At 44.6% G+C, this 20,181-nt stretch overlaps 1 protein-coding gene across 4 annotated transcripts in view; it reads right to left on the bottom strand.

Moving 5' to 3' along the window:
* TRAF1 (TNF receptor associated factor 1) overlaps window positions 1-20,176 on the bottom strand; it is a 21,286-nt gene extending 1,110 nt beyond the window's left edge. The window contains exons 1-12 of one of the 4 annotated variants that reach the window (XM_015645059.2): window positions 20,040-20,176; window positions 19,875-19,947; window positions 10,055-10,275; window positions 9,344-9,428; window positions 7,490-7,588; window positions 6,446-6,607; window positions 4,336-4,407; window positions 3,691-3,756; window positions 3,032-3,469; window positions 2,381-2,558; window positions 1,693-1,841; window positions 7-612 (exon numbers count right to left, since the gene is read on the bottom strand). In XM_015645059.2, coding sequence (XP_015500545.1) covers window positions 397-612; window positions 1,693-1,841; window positions 2,381-2,558; window positions 3,032-3,469; window positions 3,691-3,756; window positions 4,336-4,407; window positions 6,446-6,607; window positions 7,490-7,588; window positions 9,344-9,428; window positions 10,055-10,275; window positions 19,875-19,943 — 1,755 coding nt within the window. In that variant the 5' untranslated portion in view covers window positions 19,944-19,947; window positions 20,040-20,176 and the 3' untranslated portion in view covers window positions 7-396. Of the gene's footprint in view, window positions 1-6; window positions 613-1,692; window positions 1,842-2,380; window positions 2,559-3,031; window positions 3,470-3,690; window positions 3,757-4,335; window positions 4,408-6,445; window positions 6,608-7,489; window positions 7,589-9,343; window positions 9,429-10,054; window positions 10,276-11,555; window positions 12,046-19,874 lie in introns of those variants that run through there. The other 3 variants (XM_015645058.2, XM_033518396.1, XM_015645061.2) reach the window with 3 other exon arrangements.
* Window positions 20,177-20,181: the final 5 nt, after the last annotated feature.

Here is a 20,181-nt window from a genome sequence, read left to right as displayed (position 1 = left end):
CCTCACCTGATCCCACAGCCCCTCCCTGGGCAGGGAATCCAGCCCCAATCCCTCACCTGATCCCACAGCCCCTCCCTGGGCAGGGAATCCAGCCCAGTCCCTGCCCAGCAGAAGTGCAGCCACAGCTGGGCCAGCTGTGAGCAGGAGCAGCCCCTTCCCCAGCAGTGTGGGGGGATGTGAGTGACACCCAAACCACGAGAATTGTCTGGTTTGGTGAAATAATCCCAGCAGCTGCTGCACTGGGACATCTCCAGCGGGCTCAGGGGGTGCAGGCACAGGCTCTGGGGATTTTCTGGACACACAAACTAACACAAGGGCTCAAAGGGATGCTTTTTTCCTCATAATCTACTGACATCCAGCAAATGACCTCCCCAGCCAAGCATATTTCAGGATTTGCTAATTGGTTTCTATGATGCACTTGAGGAAAAGCGTGTCCTCCTTCACGTAGGCGTGTTTGGGGGACTGCAGTTTGGACAAGGGCAGGAACATGGGGCAGCCACTGGCCACATTCATGTCATTCACCGGCCTCTGGAAGGAAGCAGAAGTCAGGTCTGGGCGAAAGGCATCGATTACATGTTCCCTGTTATTTTGGTCAAGCAACATAAATGTCACCTGAAAAACAGAACATGGCAATGAGGAGTTACTGGAGTGAAAAACAAACCAAGCAGGGACAGAAGGGCAGCAAAAGCAGCTGGATGCTCCTCTGGTAATTAAATACACACTGTAACGAATGTTTCCAACCTGCAAGGTCAGTTCATGTGAACTCCCAGATGAAGTTTTTAAAACTTTGCTACCCATAAAGCAAAATTAAATTAAATCAAGTCAGGAATTATTCCTTGGTAGAGAACTGTACAGTCCAAAGGCTTTTTTCCTCTGTCTCTCCTGACAACTTAAACAGCCCCTGGGTTTGGTTACAGTCATTACATTTATTCTGTTATTGTGGTTTGGAATCAGAAGAAACAGCTCAGTTGCCCATGCAGAAATATGGAAAAGACACAACCTAAATATCAGTATAGCATCTCCCCAGCTCATTATCCCTTTTATTAACTCACAGTTCTATAGCTTGAAATATGAAATATCTGTAATAATCTTTAAATACAGTGAGGATTGGGAACTTTGATTTCTATTTTTTGGCTGCTAACTGGCAGTAAAACTGTTTATAGGAAAGACTTACAGAATTATTACTCCACAAAATGCCAGAGCAGAGATCAGGCCCTGCTTTTTTCACTGCTTTTAACCATTGCTGCCATTATCAGGTCACACTTAGGGTTAAAAACAAGACCAGGATTACCTCAGACATCTGTGGCACCTCTCTAAGTGGAACTCTCACCTCACCCCACTGATGCCTTCAGCAAACCACAATTCCCTCCTAAACTGATGCTACCTGTGTTTAGCAAGAGCCAGGAGAAGATGTGTGTCTGGCTTTAGCCCAGGTGGACACAGGTTGGAACAACCCAAACACCACATTCTGGTGCCTGAAAATCCTGCCTGGCAAAGTCTGGAATATCAGCAGGAGCAGCTTTCCCCACCAGGGACTCCAGTCAGAGACAACTTATTACCCAGGACTGCAGGGTAGCTCTTCTCCTTTGGAAAGGGATGTGGAAAAGCACTCAACCTCCACAAAACTCCAGAGAAAGTCACCTTGTGTTGACTTTTGGCTGGGATCAGATATGGAAAGGTTTCCCTTCTTACCTTGTGCCGGAAAGGCCACGGGAGCAAAGCGTCGTAGTCTCCTTTCATGACAACGAGGAACAGGGACATGTGGGTTCCTTTCCCTGTGCCATCCCCGTTCAGGTACACCCTCAGACACACCTTGTAGCCATATTTCGCAGTGTAGAAAGCTGAAAATCAGAACTTTTCATTAGTAAAGCTGTTTTTTGGGGGGATAAAAGGCATAATGTGTGTTCTGGCATATGGGAAAAGTGTGGCGTGGCTTGCTCTCACAGAAAGGAGAACAGACAAATCAGCACTCCCTGGGGATTACAAGCAATGAAAACCCAGTGGTTGGAATCCTTTTAGTGCCTCAAACCTTGGTGAAAATTACCTGTTATTAGCCACACAAGTGTACTGTACCTAATCCAATTAGTCCCCACATGGAAAGAGCTGCACCGTGTGGTGCCAGCAGGCACCGAGCTGAGGGCTGGGAGCGATGGATCCACTGCAAGCAGCTCTGCTGGAGGGCAAAGTGCAGGGTGAGAGCCCAAATTAGAGCACAGCCCTCTGGAAAAGCACATCCCAGAGCCCTGGATTACAGATCTCTGCATAAACAGCATCTTGGTTTAAGGAGCTGTTTTAAAGATCCTCCTGCCGACAGGAGCAGAGAGAAGAGTTCTGGAGAAATGGGGGGGTTGTGAACACACATCTCCATCTTGTGCTTTACCTGGGGAGTAGAAACTGACTGTCCTGCCAGTCACAGAGTCCTGGAGCTTCCTGCCAACGTCTGTGATTTTCCAGAGGAAGATCCCATCGTAGGAGGCTTGCTCAGAGAACACCAGGCTCTTGTGCAGGCTGCTCAGGCCCGCGTCCTTCTGCGTCAGGCACCGGTGCAACTCTGAAATCTGGGCAAAAAAAACCAGTCCTCAGTCACCCCCTGCTCCAGGCTGTGCTGCAGGGGTGGCTGAATCCTTCTGGAGTCCTCGTGTTCAGGAAGTTCTGCTTTGATTCCTTTCTAAGTGACAGCATTATGTCAAAACATATACAGAGATGTTGTTTGGGCCTCCAGGCAAAATGCTGCTGGGAGAGGATCAGGCAATTAAACAGCTCTCCTGCCTGCTCACAGCCTGATCATGGCAAACTCTGACACTCAAAACTCCCAGGAATACCTCACTACCTAAATGTGGATTTAGAGAACAAATATTAGAGATCCACGTTTGAGAATGTATCAAACAACAAAATATGAATATGTGTCTGGATCTGAACCCTTCACAGCTCAAACTCCTGTTCTGATCCCTACCCCAGCTCTCCCTGGCTTGTGCCAGTATTTGTTGTCTGGAGAACAAGCACACAGACAATCCCTGCTGTAATTTTTTACCTTCAGTTCAAGGCTCCGTATTATGTTCTGGTCCAGTTCACTCTGTCTCCTGAAGGCCAGGATTTCCAAATTAGAGCTCTCCACCTCCTTATTGAGCACTGCCACAATGTTCTCAAAGACTTGCAGTTTATTTTCCAGCTCAGAAATCACCTTCTCCCTCATGAGCTGCTGCAGGACAGACTGATCTTCAGGAACAGAGGACCCAGGGAAACAGTCCAGTTCTGGATCCCTGCTGAATTCCAGCCCTGCTGGGATCTGCAGGTCAGAGATGCTTTTTCCCGAGCTCCTCAAGTCCAGCTGTGGCTGTGGGGTGAAGCCCTGTGCAGCTCTGGCAGCAGAGCTCAAGGTTCCCTGCAGCTGCCTGATGTGCTGCAGCAGGAGCAGCATGTGGGCCCCCACTGAGGACTTCTCGTGCTCCTTTAGCTTCTCTTTGCTTCCCTGGAAGAGACAACGCTGTCAGTGCACCCTCCATGACCAGCCCAACAGGCCTGGGGCCAAACCCAGCAATGCTGCAGCTCCTGGGAGATGGAAAAACTGTGAGGAGCAGGTGCAGCTCCATCACCTGGCATCAGCAGGGCTGACTCTGCTTTAAGAGATGCTTCCCTGAAGGGAATGGCCAAAGCAGGGTAGAACATTCCTGAAGGGAATGTTTCACTCACCCTAAATGCACAGCCAACTTCAGAAAAACAACACCCATCCTTGCTGGCTGATGATGTAGAGTGGCTCTGTTGAGAAACAAAATGCAGAGGAAATAATCAAAACAAATTTAAATTAATTCTCTTATTTCTCTACAAAATACCTAAGCCACAAACCCAGCAGTCATAAATCAGATTAATTCAAGTCAAGGCAATTCCACAGCTCCCAGTGCCCAGCCAGCTTTGAAAATTGATGGTAAATCAATAAGAGTGTGGCTGATGACAAGTTTCCTGCACACAGCCTGGCAGTGATGTGCCCATCTCACAGACCCCATCATGACAGAACACAATTTAACAACTTCTCATAAAGAAGATGCTGCAGATACACTGCTGTACAGCACACTCCTGCTCATGTGGCTCACTCAAGGCATGAGAGGAAACAAAGATTTGCTCATTTCACAAGATTAATTGAGAAGAAAATGTAGGGAAGGTAATTGTGGGAGCAGGGAAGATGAGGCAGCCAGCAGGGCTTTGCTGGGATGTAAAGAGCAGCCAGATACAACTGCTGGATCTGAAGATGTTCTCAGGTGTTCGTTGAACCTAAATGAACAAGTGATAATTTTATTAATTGGAATAAAGCCCCATTGCACTCACTCATCTTTCACCCACCTTTTCCTTTGATGCTGTTTCTGCTTGCACAGGTTTTTGTTCCTTGCACAAACTGCCTTCACATGAATGCTCCTGTCATTAAAACAAGAAGGAAAACATGCAGCACCTTCCTTAATTGTCGAATTGAAGGTCACCCTGGGATATTGGATACAAGATTGGCAATGTGCAGGTGTTGCCAGGTTCAAACCAAAGTTATGTGAACACACAAAAACGTGCACTCACATGCAGTGACAAGCTGAGGGTTACAGAACAGGAAACAACAATGACCAGCAGAACGGGAAATTCAAATATATACAGATATATATATATATATATGAACATAAACAGGTTACAGCACAGGAAACTCCAATATAAATTCAAATTCAAATATAATTCAAATATAAACTCTTCTTGCATTGACTCCATACACTTTGCTCAACGTGCAGACCCTTCTTGCATCCTGCTTATGAATATTTTTGGAGGCTGGAACCCAAATTCTCCAGCATGATGTGCTAAAGCAAAATACATCAGCACTCCCAGGAGGCTTCCTGCCATTTCTGCCTCCAGGAGGGGTGAAGAGATCCCCCTGCCACTGGCTCTGTAATATCTGTATTTAACACAGCAGCTGTCAGCTTTCCCTTCACACTCTTCAGAGGGGGTGGCTTTAATCTCCACAAACTCCTTTGCACACCAGCTCTGAGGTTTCCCTTTCGATTCTCAGAAATGCAGCCACGGGTTTTTCTCGCTCTCTAACTCCTTTTTTAAACACTCTTTATCTTGCCAGTGATCTTATTAATTTCTGCTCTTTTACTTCTTCAGATCACCCATTCCTTGAGGGGGAGAGGCACTGCCATTCAGAGGAGAGAAATTTATTTAAAAATAGAGAAATATGAAAAATCAAAAGACCTAAAACTGAATGAATAAGATGAAGAGAGCAAGAGCAGCACCCAAAATTTACTATTTTCTCCCAGACGGTTGTAGACCCATAAAATACCCACAAATAATCAAAATTTGGGACTCGGTGCAGATTTATTAAAGCAGATCATGTAACCAGAATTCTACACATCCTAAAGGAGGCAGATAAAAAAGCCACACCTCAAGGCCAACCCCCTGCTCAGTTGCCAAGGTTTCCTAACCAAAATATGAATTAGGTGGTAGCTGAGTGGAGTGAGTGGGAGGAAAACAGCCCTGGAGCTGTGGAGAGCCCTGAGCAGAGAGCTCAGCTTTCCCCCTCCTGCACTCACAGAAGGGATTTAGTGTTGCCACCTTCTGGCATTCAGAGTTTTGGGAAAGGCTGGGTTTAGCACCACCAGGATGTGCCTGGCTCCAGGTTCTCCTCTCTCTGCAGGTTGGTAAAGGATGGAGAGCACAGGCAGAAGCTTCCCAAGGAGCAGATTTGAGCAGAGCACCCGAGTCTCGTCATTCCATATAAATCTCTCAGCTCAGTATTTGGAAAGGCACCGATTTGTGACACTTTGGATACACAGACCTACCCAGAACTATTTACATCTCTGAAATACCCACAGCCCTCCTGTCACGTGGGTCTTTAATCACCGTGCCTCATTTACCATTATTGTTCTCTTGAAATCATCTGGAGGGAACAATATTCATTGTTTTGAACAAATAACATAAAAAAATTATAAAGCAACCCTGTTTGAACGGGCACTGAGATATTTGTGGCAGATTCAGAGTGAGATCTACCTGGTCTATGGACACTGCTGATAATTTGGAGGTTTATGTCTGATCAGATCTAATAGAAATAATATCTGAAAGAATCCTGCCCTACACATTTGTGGGTAGCTTTAGTATGAATAAGCTTCAGCCACTTTCAAGATCCCTTCCCTGCCAGTGTCTGTGCTTTTCTGGTTTTCTCTTACCTCACACCAGGGCACATTTTGAGCCAGAAGCTGAAAGCTGGGCTGCCTGAGCCCAGGGGAGCACATGGGTACTTTGTCACATCACCAGCACATTATCACATCCATTTTTCCCTCCAACACTTGTGTGGAAAAATGATCAAACTCAGGAAAATTAAATATTCCCCGAGTGCAATGAAATCAGGGTGGGAAAATGGCATCACAGATTATTGACACCATCAATAGAAAGCTTTTATTTGAGAGAGAAATGTTCTTACCTGGAATTCAGAGCTGGGCAGGCTGCGCTGGCACTGCTGACACACTGTCACATTATTGACACATCCATTTTCCAAGTGATCTGCCAGCTTCCTTCTCATCACCACGTGCCCACAGCCAGTGTGACAAGGGATCAAAGCATATTCACATAAACTCTGATGCTCCTGGAAGTAAAAAAGTTATAAAGCAACATGTAAAGTGATGATTCATTTTTATCTATAAATAGTCTCTGTTCTGGCAGCCCAGGGCTCTGATCTGCATTTCTTCTAAGCTGGGGTAAAGTCCCACTGCACAAAGTTACTGAGATTACTGGTGAAAAATTCACCAACTTTACTGGGGCTTTTTCTGTTAATTATTCATTTTAAAAATCTCACAACCAAAACCAAACACCATTTAGTAAATTCAAACACGAGGTCTCCTTTAAACAGTCTCTCTTAGGGCTTTTGTTTGAAAACATGATCCTGCTCCAAGCTTTCTCCCTTGTATTATTACTCAGATTTGCATGGCAGATTCACAAATCTTGACCACTTAAATTTTTTAATTGAGGCATTTCAGATCAGCCTGTGAAGAATGATGAGTACAATCAATACACAGACACAGGAGGGAATTATTTCTCCTATAAAACACACCAAGGACATTGCCTGAGCAGTGACTCTGTCCTGTCACAACCTGCTTGTAGCAGCCTTGCACTTAAAATGATAAGGAAACCACTGGAAAAAAAAAATCAAGTTGATGTAGATTTGTGTGATGTGAACTTCATTCAGGATGTTCTGGATTTGGTCAAAGCCCTGCTAAAGTTAATCACAGAACCACAGAATTATTTGGGTTGGAAGGGACCTTAAAGATCATCCAGCCCCATCCCCCTGCCATGGGGATTTAACCTTCCATAGGTTAATGACACATTTTTAGACAAAAACATTGGTATAAATCACAATACTGACACTGATTCTAATTAATTGCATGAATTTGTGTCTGCTGATACCCTGGTTTCACTGCCTCCCTGTCCCCATTCCACATTAATCTGAATAAACTCTCTTTAAACATACTTCAAAATCTTTCATGATACCAGACCAGCTGCACCCAAGGGTCACACAGTGGACTCTGAGTTCAGAAATCTCTTTATTAATGGCAGCATCACCAAAAGCCTGGAAAGAAAACAAAGTAAGGAAAAAAAAAAAAACATTGCTGAGAAACTACTTCTGGATGCATCCTTGGAATAGGAAAAAGGTAGCAGAAATCCACACCTTGATAAATCTTTAATTTTTTTAAAATTTACTGTATTGAATAAGACCCTGTGACCTGGCAAGTTAATCTTAGCATAGTAGGAACCCAAATAATTATTAAAACATTTATTTCTTAGCACTCAAAAATAATCTGACACGATATTTATTTACTGAAAATAAATACAGCTCTAATTTTACATTTCACAGGAGCCTGAAATATTTCACATGCAGCGAATGTGCTGACAGGACCCTGACTGTGGGGTCCCTTAATGAATGCATTTCATTATCGGGGTCATTAACACCTCCTAAATGTGCTGCAGAGAGGACTTGAGAGTCTCTGCACTGAGTGCACTGCTCAGATCTGGGCTGTTTCCATTTAGCAGACACTGTGTGCTAAAAAAAAATCTGAACCAGATGGGAGAGAGGTTTGTTCTTTGCACTACGTGGATTTTTGTGTTATTTAAACATGAGGAATTGTACAGTTGTTATGTAATTATGAAATACTGCACACTTTAATATTACATTTTGCACCAAAATAAATGCAAGAAGAAGCCCTGCCACAGTTTAAATGCATTTTTTTGAATACTCTGGAGGTAAGTACAGTGCAGAGAAATGCAGATTTCACATGGAATAATGCAGAGTAAGGACTGGGAGGGGAAAGCTTTACAAACAGAGGCAGGAAAGTATTTATAAACTGTGCCCACATTTCAAAATCTACCCAGCATTTGTTGGGAATGATCTACACTGGCAGATCCTCCTCCCTTCCTGGCTTCATGTGGACACCCAGCAGGCAAAGGAGCTGCTCACAACCACCCACCCACAGCCTGCAGAAATTCCCAGCTCCCTCAGGGAGAGCCCCACAGCAGAGAAATCCCAAATGTCAGTCAAAGCACGTTCAGAAGGGTTCAGCTGCACCTATTTGTGCAGGAAATCTGTTATTGGGAAATGAATTGCAGAACTGAGGCGTTGTTTTTTGGGTTTTTTCCTGGGATATTACCAAGTCCAGCATTAGCAGCAGATCCATTATTTTGCTGCTTCCTAAACTTTGGTTTTTATGCCACTGCGTATTTGTTTTCATTTCCCCCTAAAAAATTTAGACAAATGGTGTGTTTGTTGATATCCCTGCATGTAATCAGAGAGGAGGGAAAAAGACAAACTGGGACTGGGCCTTACAGCCCAGTTTGTTTGGGATCCAGAACAGAACAGCAATTTGCCTGGAAAATCACACAAGAAAAGATCTGCACCATTAAATTACAGATGAAACATTTGCCAGGGCATAGTTTTGTATCGATTATTATGTTCAGCTTCATGCTTGAAGGGTACAAGAAGCCACAAGGCTGGAAAATCCATTAAAATATTTGCTGAGGATAATAAGTAACATTTAAGACATATTATTACAAGTAGGAAAGCACCAGTTACTTTGAGACAATAAAAAGTTAATCATATGGAAGAGTTTGGGATTTTACATTGCAGAACCTAGATCTGGAAAGTCCTGAGGCTGCCATTACACTTTTTAAAACCAAAAACTCTGAGAAATCCAAGTTATTAAAGCCTAAGTTAAAATGTGTAACTATCAGCTGCTATTACATTTGATATTATTCCCTTCTGAACTCCAGCCCAGTGATGACTACAGAGAATGGTTAATGATAAATTAATGATCTGTGAACTACAACTTACCCTTTCTTCTGCCAATAGGCTTTCCTCACCTAAAGTGTTGGGATCTTCCTCTTTACATTTCTGGCAAATTGCAGTTTTATTGTTTCTGGTGAAAAGAAAGAAAAATTGAATAACAATCCAGTGGTGCACTGCAGTTTAGGAGGTCTCTGTATAGGCACTGACACAAATAAAACCATGAAAATTGTGATTTCCACTCAGAATCCATAGTCCTTGTTCACTAAAGGGTCAATTTTGGAACACACTGATATCCAAAAAGTTTTGCTCTTCTGTTCTTTAAGACCAAGACTATGCCCATTAATCCAATCTGCATTTCAGTAAAATAAGGGCAGCCTGAACCATAAGGAGGAATAAAGATGGAAAGCTATTAATCCCATGAATGATTCAAAAACTCCAAGCAAGAAAGAGAAGGTGAAAACAAAAGTCTTTTAAAACACAGAAAACACCAGAGATACAGATACAGACATATGACATCATATTTACTAAAACCCCATAACATCTCTTATCAGAGAGCTGCAAAGTGCCATGGAAAGATTCCATCCAAGGCCTGGACCAGTTCTTCAAGGTTAAATCAGAATGATTATGTCACAGATCTGTCAGGGCCCAGAGACTCCCATGGTGGGAACAAGGAGGAGGCAGGGAGTATCCTGCATTCCAGCACGGAAAATCCACCAGAGAGCAGTGCCGGGGCTCGGGGCACAGCCCAGCACATACCTGACGATCCAGGCGAGGCAGGCAGAGCAGTACCTGTGCCCACACAGCGTCTGCAGGGCTTGCTTCAGGATGTTATTGCAGTTACTGCACAGGAACTTCTGACCAGGCACATCCTCGCAAATGTTGGTGGGGTACCCGAAGGGAAACTCGTTTTCATCAGGGGAAGAGCCCGGGGTGTCCTGCAGGCTCCTGGGGGTGTTCTCAGCCATCTGAAGCGAGCACTGTTGGAGAGGAGATGGAATCCAGGTGCACACACTCACTTGGATGTGAGAGGATGTACCAGAGGCCTGAAGCACCCCAAACCTGAGCAGTAACAGCGCTGGGTCTGCAGTGACAGTGACAGTGACAGCGTGACCAAATGTCACAGTGGGGTTTGACCCAGCAGGAAATTACTGAACACCTTGAAAATCTCCCTCAAACACAACACAAAAATAGACAGTGGCCTAAAAGGAGGGGGTTGGGGATTTCTTTCAAGCGTTTTTAGCTTGTACAAAGATGAATCCCATCAGTTCTCATCACATGGGATTGTTTCTGCAGAGAAAATCCCCAGCCACATTCAATTCTCAGCAGCCAAAATTCATGATTTCACTTCACAGGCACAGAAACTGAGCAGCTGCTGTGTTGACAGTGACAGTGAAGTCACAAAAGTTGTGGTGAAATGACGAAGGAAATCCCAAGTCCACAAGCCCTTAATGCTGTGCTGTGACCAGGCACACCCAGAGCCACCTGTGCCAAGGTGACATTCACACTCAGTTTGGTTCGCTTAATGAGACCTGTGCAGTGGGATATTTTTGAAATGCAGCCAAAACTGATTCTTGGAGTCTCTTGGAAAGTCCAAGGAAGGTTTTCACTCAGAGAACTGGTGCGGTTTGATTATAATAATCCCTCCATAAAGCTATTATGTCCCCATAGCAATACCGACACAGCATAACCTGTGTCAGTATCACCAGCAGTCACGCTAAGAAATGTGAAAATCAAAGAGCCCAGGCTGCGGTGGGCAGGCCGGGCTGGCGGTGAGTGCCGTGAGGTGGGCACGGCACACCCTGGGCTTGAGGCTCTGCTCTGGGAACATCCAGGCTTTTCCATGGCCTTCCTCAGCCGGTTCCCGTGGTTTCTGCAGGCAGCCGGGCGGGAGCTCCGCAGTGACCGCCCAACCTGCCGGAGCCCCGCACGGAGCCGGCAGACACAGCCGAACGGAGCCGGAGGTGTCGCGGGGGGCTGCTGGGGCTGCTGGGGCTGCCCCCGCCCGCTGGCCCAGCCCCGGCTCCGCTCGCCCGGCACCGCCCGGGGGTCCCGGCCCAGGGCTCGGGGAGCGGCCGGAGCCCGGGCAGTCCCCGCTGCCCCCCGGGCGCTCCCGGGCCGCGGTTCGGGGAGCGGGCCCGAGGGTCCGGGGGCCGCGGGCGGTTCTCCGCAGCGGGGCCCGCTCCCCTCCATCCCTCCCCTCATCCCTGCATCCCTCCCGCTCCCCTCCATCCCTCCCCCATCCCCGCCTCTCCCGTACCTGAGCCCGGCGGCCCCGGGCGGGCGCTCACCGCGGTACCGGAGCTGCGGCCGGGAGGCTCGCCTGGATTTCGGCGATGCTGCCTCGCTCCGGCGGGAGGAGCGGGGAGCCCGAGCCGCGCCCGGGGGCCGGAGGGAGCGGGGCTTCCCCTGCTCGGGGCACCGGCGCTGTCCCGGGCAGGGGACAGCGGGCACGGGGAACGGGCTGAGGAAAAGCCCCGCGGCGCAAATTCCCCCGGGCCAGCTGAAATGGAGAATCTGGTGGCTGGTTCCTGAAAGCGGAGCTGGGTCTGCCATGGCGAGCGGCGACTCAGACAGAAAGTCCAGGCTGCCCAGAGCGCGGTGACAGCCCCTGCCCCAGGGCCGGGACCGAGCCTCCACCGCCGGGAAACCGCGCCCGGGGAGCCCCCTGTGCCTCACCCTCCAAGGCAGCGGGGAAACACCAGAGTTCTCTAATGTCTGCAAAGCCTTCTTAGAGTGCAGCAAAGATTCTACGAAGCAAAGTTTCATTATCAGCAGAAGGTCCTCTTCACCCTTTGCTGCCACCCTCTCTTGCTCTGACACAGGATTCAGTCAGAAAAAGAGTTGTACATGCAAATCTGTTCACTCTTCCTTGTGGGGAATATCCCTGGGGGGTGAGGCCTTGCTCAGAATTCAAAATAAAAAGCAGAGGTGTCTCTCTGGATGCTTCAGTGGTTGTTAATTGCTGCCCTGCCAGGAGCTGCAGGCACCGCAGGGGCTGCTGAGGGATTTCTTGTGCAGCATGGTTTGCCTCAAGTCAAACACACCTTCCCTGCTGGGTGTGCACACACAGACACAACAGACACCTCGGTTCCACTTCCTCCTCCCTGCTGATCTACAGCACACCTGTAGGTGCTGATCTGATGTGCATCTGTAGCCCAGAGTCATCAGGGCTGGGAATTTAACTCAAAGCTCTGGGGAAAATGTGATACAGCCCCAGTGAGGCCTTGGCCTGACCCATTTGCTCTCATTTGGGTTGTTGAAATTCATCATAAGTTAATTTGGCCCAGGCAGTTTCTGCCAGGATGTGAGTTAAAATCTCTTTCAGAAACTAAAAGATTTCTGGATGTGTTTCTTTAAAAAACTTTGGGGATATAAAGAGGCGTAAGATATTAATTTTAGAATGATCAGTGTTACACCACTCAGGTTTAGGGATGAAGTGGCAGCTCCACCTCTTCCCTGTGCCCTTAACTCACTCCTTGTCTCTTGCTTTGAGACTTCTTGAAATTTTCTGTGATTCTGCTGCACCTCTGTCTCCAAAGGTGCTGAATTACACAAAGAAACTAAAGATAAGGTTTTGGTACTTTCCAAACTAGAGAGATTTCCTGTGGTAAATTTCCCCCATATGAGATCAGTTAACTGAAAACAGGATGTGGCTCAGAGACAGATTAAAATTTGAAGTTTAACTTTACTGTAGAGCCATTCCAGCAGTGCTCAGCATTGCAGGGCACTGTGTTACTATTTAAGGGGAATGACCATTTCATATTCTAGGGAAAAAGTGCATAAGGGAATATATTCATATATTTAATAGCACCTTTTAAAAATAAGCCAAGGTCTTGAGACTTTTAATGCTACAAATTTCTTAGGACATTGAAAATGGAATTTAGGCTCAGATGCTCTGGGTTTTAAAGACTGTAGTCAAAAGGAGAATTGCATTTCAGAGAGATGTTTAAGATAGGGATGTCTCATTCTATGAAAACATGGTTTTCAATTAGTTGTATAACTAGTATAAATTAGCTGGAAATGTGCACATGTTCTAGGAAAACCTGAAAAATGGGTAAAACATGGGAAGGAAAGTTTGCTCGCAAAAGCAAATCCAGTGCCCATGAGATTCAGTACTTCTAGGAACTGGAGCTCAGTGCTTCAAGTCAAGATTCCTGCCTGCTCAGAGCTCTGATTTGAAGGAGTTCTGTAACTTCCACACTATTACTTATTTTCTGAATGGAAAAAATAATATCTGTGAGGTTCCATCAATTCAAAGTCAGAAAAAGAAGAATCATTAAATCTGATTATTGTTATCCTCAGCAAACTCAACAGCTTTGCCAAAATTCAATCTCTTGTCTCTAATAAAACATTTTCACATGTTTCAGTTTTATCTGTCTGTGCCTACTACCAGTTGTAGCTCTGCTTTGTTATGGTGATACCCCGAGGACCAGACAGCAGGGAAGTTCCCCACTAAGTTTCATAAGAGTTGGACTGTAACCCTCAAAGAGACATCAGGAATCAATTTTATTTTCCTCATCCCTGCTCTGCCTCAGGATTTTTCCCAGATCATATTCTCTGTAAGACAGTATTATCCTAGGAATATTTTCCTCCAAAGAACAGATACTCTGGAGCACCTCTTCAGCATTTGACAGGAGAAAAGCACCCAAAAATCAACACTTTATATATATCTATCTATCTGTGTGGCTTATTTCAGTCACTTACTTAAGCAGCTTCCACAAGCCAAGCCAAGGAATCACCCTGAGGAGCAGAGAGAAAATGGAAGTGTTTCTATCACAGTGGCTTTGATGGTTTCCTACAAGCAAGAGTATTTCAGAGTAACTCATTGAGAGATTTCTGAGGCTGCCTCTGATTTTAGGCCACCAGGCAGATTTTCTTCACATGGAGCAGCTTCCTGGTGGTCTGGTGCCTCAGCCACTGTCCCCCCCCAGCAGGACAAACGTGGGCTGCAATGTGTGAGCCCAACACGGACCAGTTTGTGCCAGTTTCCCCAGTTGAAGCTCAGCTCTCCGGCCACATGAAGGGTTTTGTTGTACTTGTGGTTGTGCTTCTGTTTCTCTTAACGTACACAGAGCCTGAGCTAAACTGGAAAATTCTGAGCTGCTTATTTCCATTCTTAATGCTTTGGAGAGAACTCTGGGAATGGGAGCTGTGCCCACAGGGAAGCCTGCCAAAACACTCTTCCAAAGCTCTGGATGTGACATGAAAAAACAAGTTCAGATTCAGTATCTTTTGACTCCAAACCAGCTGGGAAAATGTGGATATTCTATTGATTGACTGGGACTAATTAGTGGAAACAGAAAAAGGAAACATCAGATTTATTTAATATCTTCATTAATTCTCATAAATGACAAGAACTGAGGGGAAAGTGAAGGTTATGGCAAATCTCCTTTAACCCTTTCAGAAGTTGCCCATTTTGCTAATAACAGTGAAAAAAGGGATGTTTAGAAGATGTTTTCCACATGTCAGAAGCAGAAAAAGACTGACTCTGCACTAACTTGCATCTCTCTTCCACTGAGCCCATAATTCCCTTTGCCATTGCAGAATGACTAACAGCATCAGGCTCAGCTTTCCAATAGTATTTTTCAAGGTGATTCATAATCCTGAGTAATTTCCACACCACCACTGACATGTCTATTTGTACCTGTATTTTATGAGCAACACACCCAGGGAACACAGAACTTCCAAGTGTTATCTGAGGTTTCACAAAGGGAAAACAAAATTCTCTTTCTAGGTGTTGTAAAGGAAAAATAAAGCCCTCACCAAAACACTGCTACACTAAGAAGGAAAACTCCTGAGTGTTCACAATCTAAGATGTTTATAAGGAGGATTCTCAAGAACAAAGGAAAATAAATTTTAAGCTTAGGAGGAGCCTGAATGAAAAATCACAGTTGGAAGTGGGGAAAGCAGGTAAAAGAGTAACAGGTTTATATTCTGGATAGGGGAAATAGGTAAGTGTTTGAAGTCCTGAATAAAAAGAGCCCTCTCGTGAGGCCAAACCTCTTGGCAGCTGTGCCAGTGATGGGACTCCAAAAGCCCAAAATCCCAGACGTGTTCCCAGCAGCGTCCTTGGAATCCAGCCAAGGAAACAAAACCTGCAGCTCCAGGTCCAACATCTGAATCACAAACTGGGTGTTGAAGCCCCAAAGCCAGCGAGGGAGGCACACAGGGAATGCTCCTGTCTGCCCAGGCTCAGGAGCAGTGAGAGCCTGGAGGAAACCTGAGCACAGCCAGGAATTGTGGAGAGGTTTCACAAGCAAAGCTTGGGGTTCCTTGGAGCATGATACAGACTGGAAGCAAATCCAGCATTTCCTAAATCTGGTTCTCTAAAGTCACATCCAAGTTCTTCTAATCTTGTTTCAAAGCCCAGGGACTCCCCTGGGAAGTGTTTCTGGGCTGGGACTAATCCCAGTTCAGAACTGGGCACGGGGATTGGCAGGATCAGCACAGGGCAGGGGACACACAGGAGCTCCTGTGGGTTCAGTTTCATCCCCCCAGTTTCTGGTATAAATCCCTGGGATCCTGCTAAATTCTGTCATGGATTAATGTGATCCCCAATGGCTCAATTTGCTTTTGATCCTACCTTCTTTTTGAGATTCCTGACCAAAACAGAAGCTTAGAAAAAAAAATCACCCTTTAATATTACATAGATTGGTGACTCCAAACTGTTGGAATTCACTACTGCTGGAAATGAATACCCATTTGTACCTCCCTGTCAGAGCCTGGGGATGAATATTCTCTAGGACCATACAGCAGAAGGTTTTAATGGAAATTTTTATGATTTAGGCAGTGAAAATGACATTTTTATGGCATATTGCTTGTTATAAATAATGAAGGAAACCTGGCTAATCAGACCCTGGCAGAGACAGACAACTCAGCCATGCAGTAAAGGAATGACTTCAGTCACAGCTGCCATTTAGGCCCAGCCTGTCACCAACACCTCAGTTTATGTCTATATATTGCAAATCACCTTTCAGCAGGTACAAACTGGCACAGTGCAACCTGCATCTCCTTCAGTGGGGATGGGTGAGGTGTTCCTGACACATTTCCTCTCTGGAAAGCAATTTTCCCATTGGTTTTTTTGTGCTGCAATTGAAGAAATCCTGTGTCTGCAGATGTGTGTATCAAGTGTAGCTCCTCCAAAATAATTGCAATGGCACTGATTTGTTTTAGCTGAGGATGTGCTCCTCATGGTACAAACTGCAGGGAACACGGAACTGCCAGTGGAAAGAATGTGCTGCTGGGGCTCCTCTTGTAAAGCCAAATTAGACAATTCCAGTCCATATCAGAGCTCCTTGGAACCAGCCTCAGAGCACTAAACCCAACTCTAAAACCTCTGTGTGCTCTGCAGTCCTTTAAACTGGCACCAGTGGGGCTGCTGCCCTTAAGAGAAAATAGATTTTCCACTGTAAATCCCAATTTTGGGGGTTTAATATCTCAGCTGATTTAAAGCTCGTCAAATATAACTTTTTGTTTACTTTGCTTGTAAAAGAAATTGCCCCTTTTAGCTGTCAAGTAGCAAATAAACACAGGAACTATAGTCTGAGCCACAGCACCTTAGGAATAATCTGCATTTCGTGACTTCCAGCTCTGAATGTGGGTAAATATAACCATTTTATAAATAACCCCCTGTGTGTAACAAATATTTCCTGGGATAGAAAAGAAAGGGCTGAATAGAGCAAGTTTTACTCAGGATTTCTCTGCTATTGTTTTCTACACTTGAATGTTCTTTTTATGAGAGTTGTGGTGTTTAACCCAGTTTAGTATTTTCCAGGAAACCAGTTGCTGCTTAAACATGTATCCAAATTCCAAGTTCATTCAGAACTTGAAAAGCAAAATTTAACACAAGGACTGGAATTCTGTAATGATCCAGCAATTGGCAAAACCAAACTCTTGGTTCCCAGGAGAACGAAAGAGCCAAACCCAGATATTTCTCCTAATTAGAGATGAAAACATTATTAAATATCCTAAAAATTGAAAGCATATGTAACTTCTATAAGGTGGGTGTTTTACTGGAAAATAACTGACAGCCATGCTAAATTTCTTTGTGTTCTGATGTAAGAATTCAGCAGGAGATTAAGAACACATTTTGCTGGGAGACTTGTCTAAACATTAACATTTACCCAGACTGAAAAGAAGCCTCTGTAGGTGGGGTCAATGAGATAACCCACCATGGATGGACAAATTGGCAGCTCCCAGACAGTGATTTTTATTTTTTTTTTAAATGACAAAATAATCTTTACTCAAGAGAAAAAAAGGATTTCCTTACTCTGTGTTCACTCATCTCTTGCACACCCCTCCTCTAATGGATCTACAGACTCCTGACAGCTGATTCCACAACTCTTTCTTTGTGGAAATGGATGTTTGATATTGTGTATTAAAAAAGTTTTGAACTTGAAAGGAATCTTACTAAGGATTTTCTTCAAGGATTTTGTACTGCTCCATCTGTTTGCTCAGAAGAGAGACTGTCCCTACACTGCTGTGCAAATACAGAAAAGAGTTTTGGTGTAATATTCTGTCTTTGCATTGTCCAGATGCACTGAACAAACTCACCCTGATGAAGTGAATATTTCTCCCATTCCAAATAATCTCAGATAAGAGTGGAGCATCGTAACAAAATAAAAATTAAGTGGTAACTTGGACTTGCACCCTCCTAGCTCATGGGAGCATTCTTCTCTTCCACCTAATATTTAATATATGTGCTGGGGTCAGCCAGGAGAGAATTATCACAGTCACTATGGAGGTATTCAGAACTAATAAAATTAACCTGCAATAGGGATTTACCATTCCTCTTCTAAAACTGTCAGGTATTCCTAACTCCACACCATTTTTGACAGAGCACTTGGCTGAGTAAGACTACCAAGGGCATGTCCTGAAAGATTCTACACACAAAATCACTTCTCCCTTGCTGGGAAACAATGGCCAGAGAAAGGCACCCTTTGGCTCTCTCCCTAAATTAGTCACAGCTCTTTGGCACAGCCCAGCAGCTTTCAGCCCAGACCAAAGTGTGAGTTTCACGTGTCACTGTGCATAACAGGGTGGAATTTGGGCTATTCAAGTCACTCACCAGCTTGGGTCATTGAGATTAATTTCTGGTTGCAATGAAAAGAGAAATTAGTTCATTTTGTGATGCTTACCTGTCTAAAAATCAGTAAAATGCAGATGGAAATGTACAGAAATAGATATTTTTTAAAGAGCTAAAGGATAACACAGTATTAACCTTTAGATTTGTTATAATCTCTGGAATTCAACCAAATCAGGTCTGCCAGGAGCATCCAGGGAGAATCACATCTGAATGGCATCTGCTGCATTTCCTTATTCAAAGGGAAATATATGAAAAAGGAATAAAAGTCTAATGCCCAAACTTAAATAAGTGCCCTTGGAGGGTCCTGCTTTCAGAGATTATCTGTGCAGGCAAGGTCAGTCATCCATTTTCTTGGAAAAGTGGGGATAAACGTGGCCTGGAGCTCTTCATTAGCAGGGGAGCAGAGCAGTCACCTCACACTGCCTGGCCTTTGGGGACCCTGCAGCATGGGGCAGGGAAATACAAGTTCTCCTGGAAGCACTGCAGCTCTTGGCTGGGGATTCAAAGGCTGGAACATTTGGAGGCTTGCACATCACAGACATAAACAAGCAAGGAACAGAAAAACACTGTGTACAATTCAGAGAGAAAAGCACCGCTCTGCTGTCCAGAATCCACAGCAAGCTTGGAAGGACAGAATGTGCTTTAAAATAATTTCCATTTCATAATACAGATGAGTCACCTAAGCAGTGATTATTCCAAGAATTTCCATGTTTGCTGGGATTTATCCTGGGGGTTGTTTAGTGCCTCAGAACTCTCTGACCATGGGGCACTAAGGTTGGTGTGGCACTGAGTTCTAAAACCACTCCCACGTCATTTCCATCTTCTCTTGTCCTGCTAACGAGGCCCTGTGGAAATCTGCCAACTTAATTTGCATGTGGGAGCAGATGAAGACACAGACAAACCTTTTCCCCAAATGGTTTTGCTGTGAAAGTCAAGCCATGCCATGTGGGGAAGGTAAATCTTCCTGACATTTGTATCCATACACACCTCCATCCTACACATGGATAAATATCTGTACAAATACAGGCATTTGAAGTATTTTACTGATCTCAGGCATATACTGGATAGTTAATTCTGAACAGAACAAATAAGATAACAAATAAGATTAAAGATTATTTTTTTTTTAAAACTAGTGACTGCAATTTGATATTGAAGAGCAGCATTTTAATGTGTTATTTTTAAATAACTGATTTTCAGGAGCCCTTTTTGCAGTCTGGCTCACTAAAAATCAATAGAATTTAAATGTCACAAGTCACCTGTAAACAAGACATGTTACTTGTCATTTAAAGAGGTAATTAGGTCTCACAATACACAGCCACCAGTTCAGAAGCAGAAATGTTTACAGGTGTCCTGTCTAGACAGCCCCACTGAACACCTCCATGTTCTTCTCCCTGCAGTTTGAATTTAAATCCAGTTATTACTGGACACAGTGTGAGCTTCTTGTGCTTCTTAGAAAGTTTGGAGGATTAAAAAAAAAAGTCAAATACTCACGGAGCCAAAATTAAAAATTGCATCATCTCTGACTATCTTCTTTCCACATCTTAAATGTTCTGGATCCATATTCCTAAGAGAGAGGGAAAACAGTAATTTTAAAGTTCTTGGACGTGCTGCTTTTGGGCAACTCTTCAATACAAATAAAAATGTGTGCAACTGTACTTTGTATCAAACTCTCTCCTCAGTTTTACTGGGAACCAAGGTGGTTTGTGCCAGGAGCTGTGAGCAGGAAAATTGGCCCTTCATCTGCCACTTTCCTGGAGGCAAGGCAAGATTTTTAACTGCCAGATTCAGTCATCAAATG

Source organism: Parus major, chromosome 17 (assembly GCF_001522545.3).
Source record: "Parus major isolate Abel chromosome 17, Parus_major1.1, whole genome shotgun sequence".
NCBI classification, from domain to species: Eukaryota; Metazoa; Chordata; class Aves; order Passeriformes; family Paridae; genus Parus; species Parus major.
Note: the sequence above shows the minus strand (reverse complement) of the source record. Positions and strands in the feature narration are given on the sequence as shown.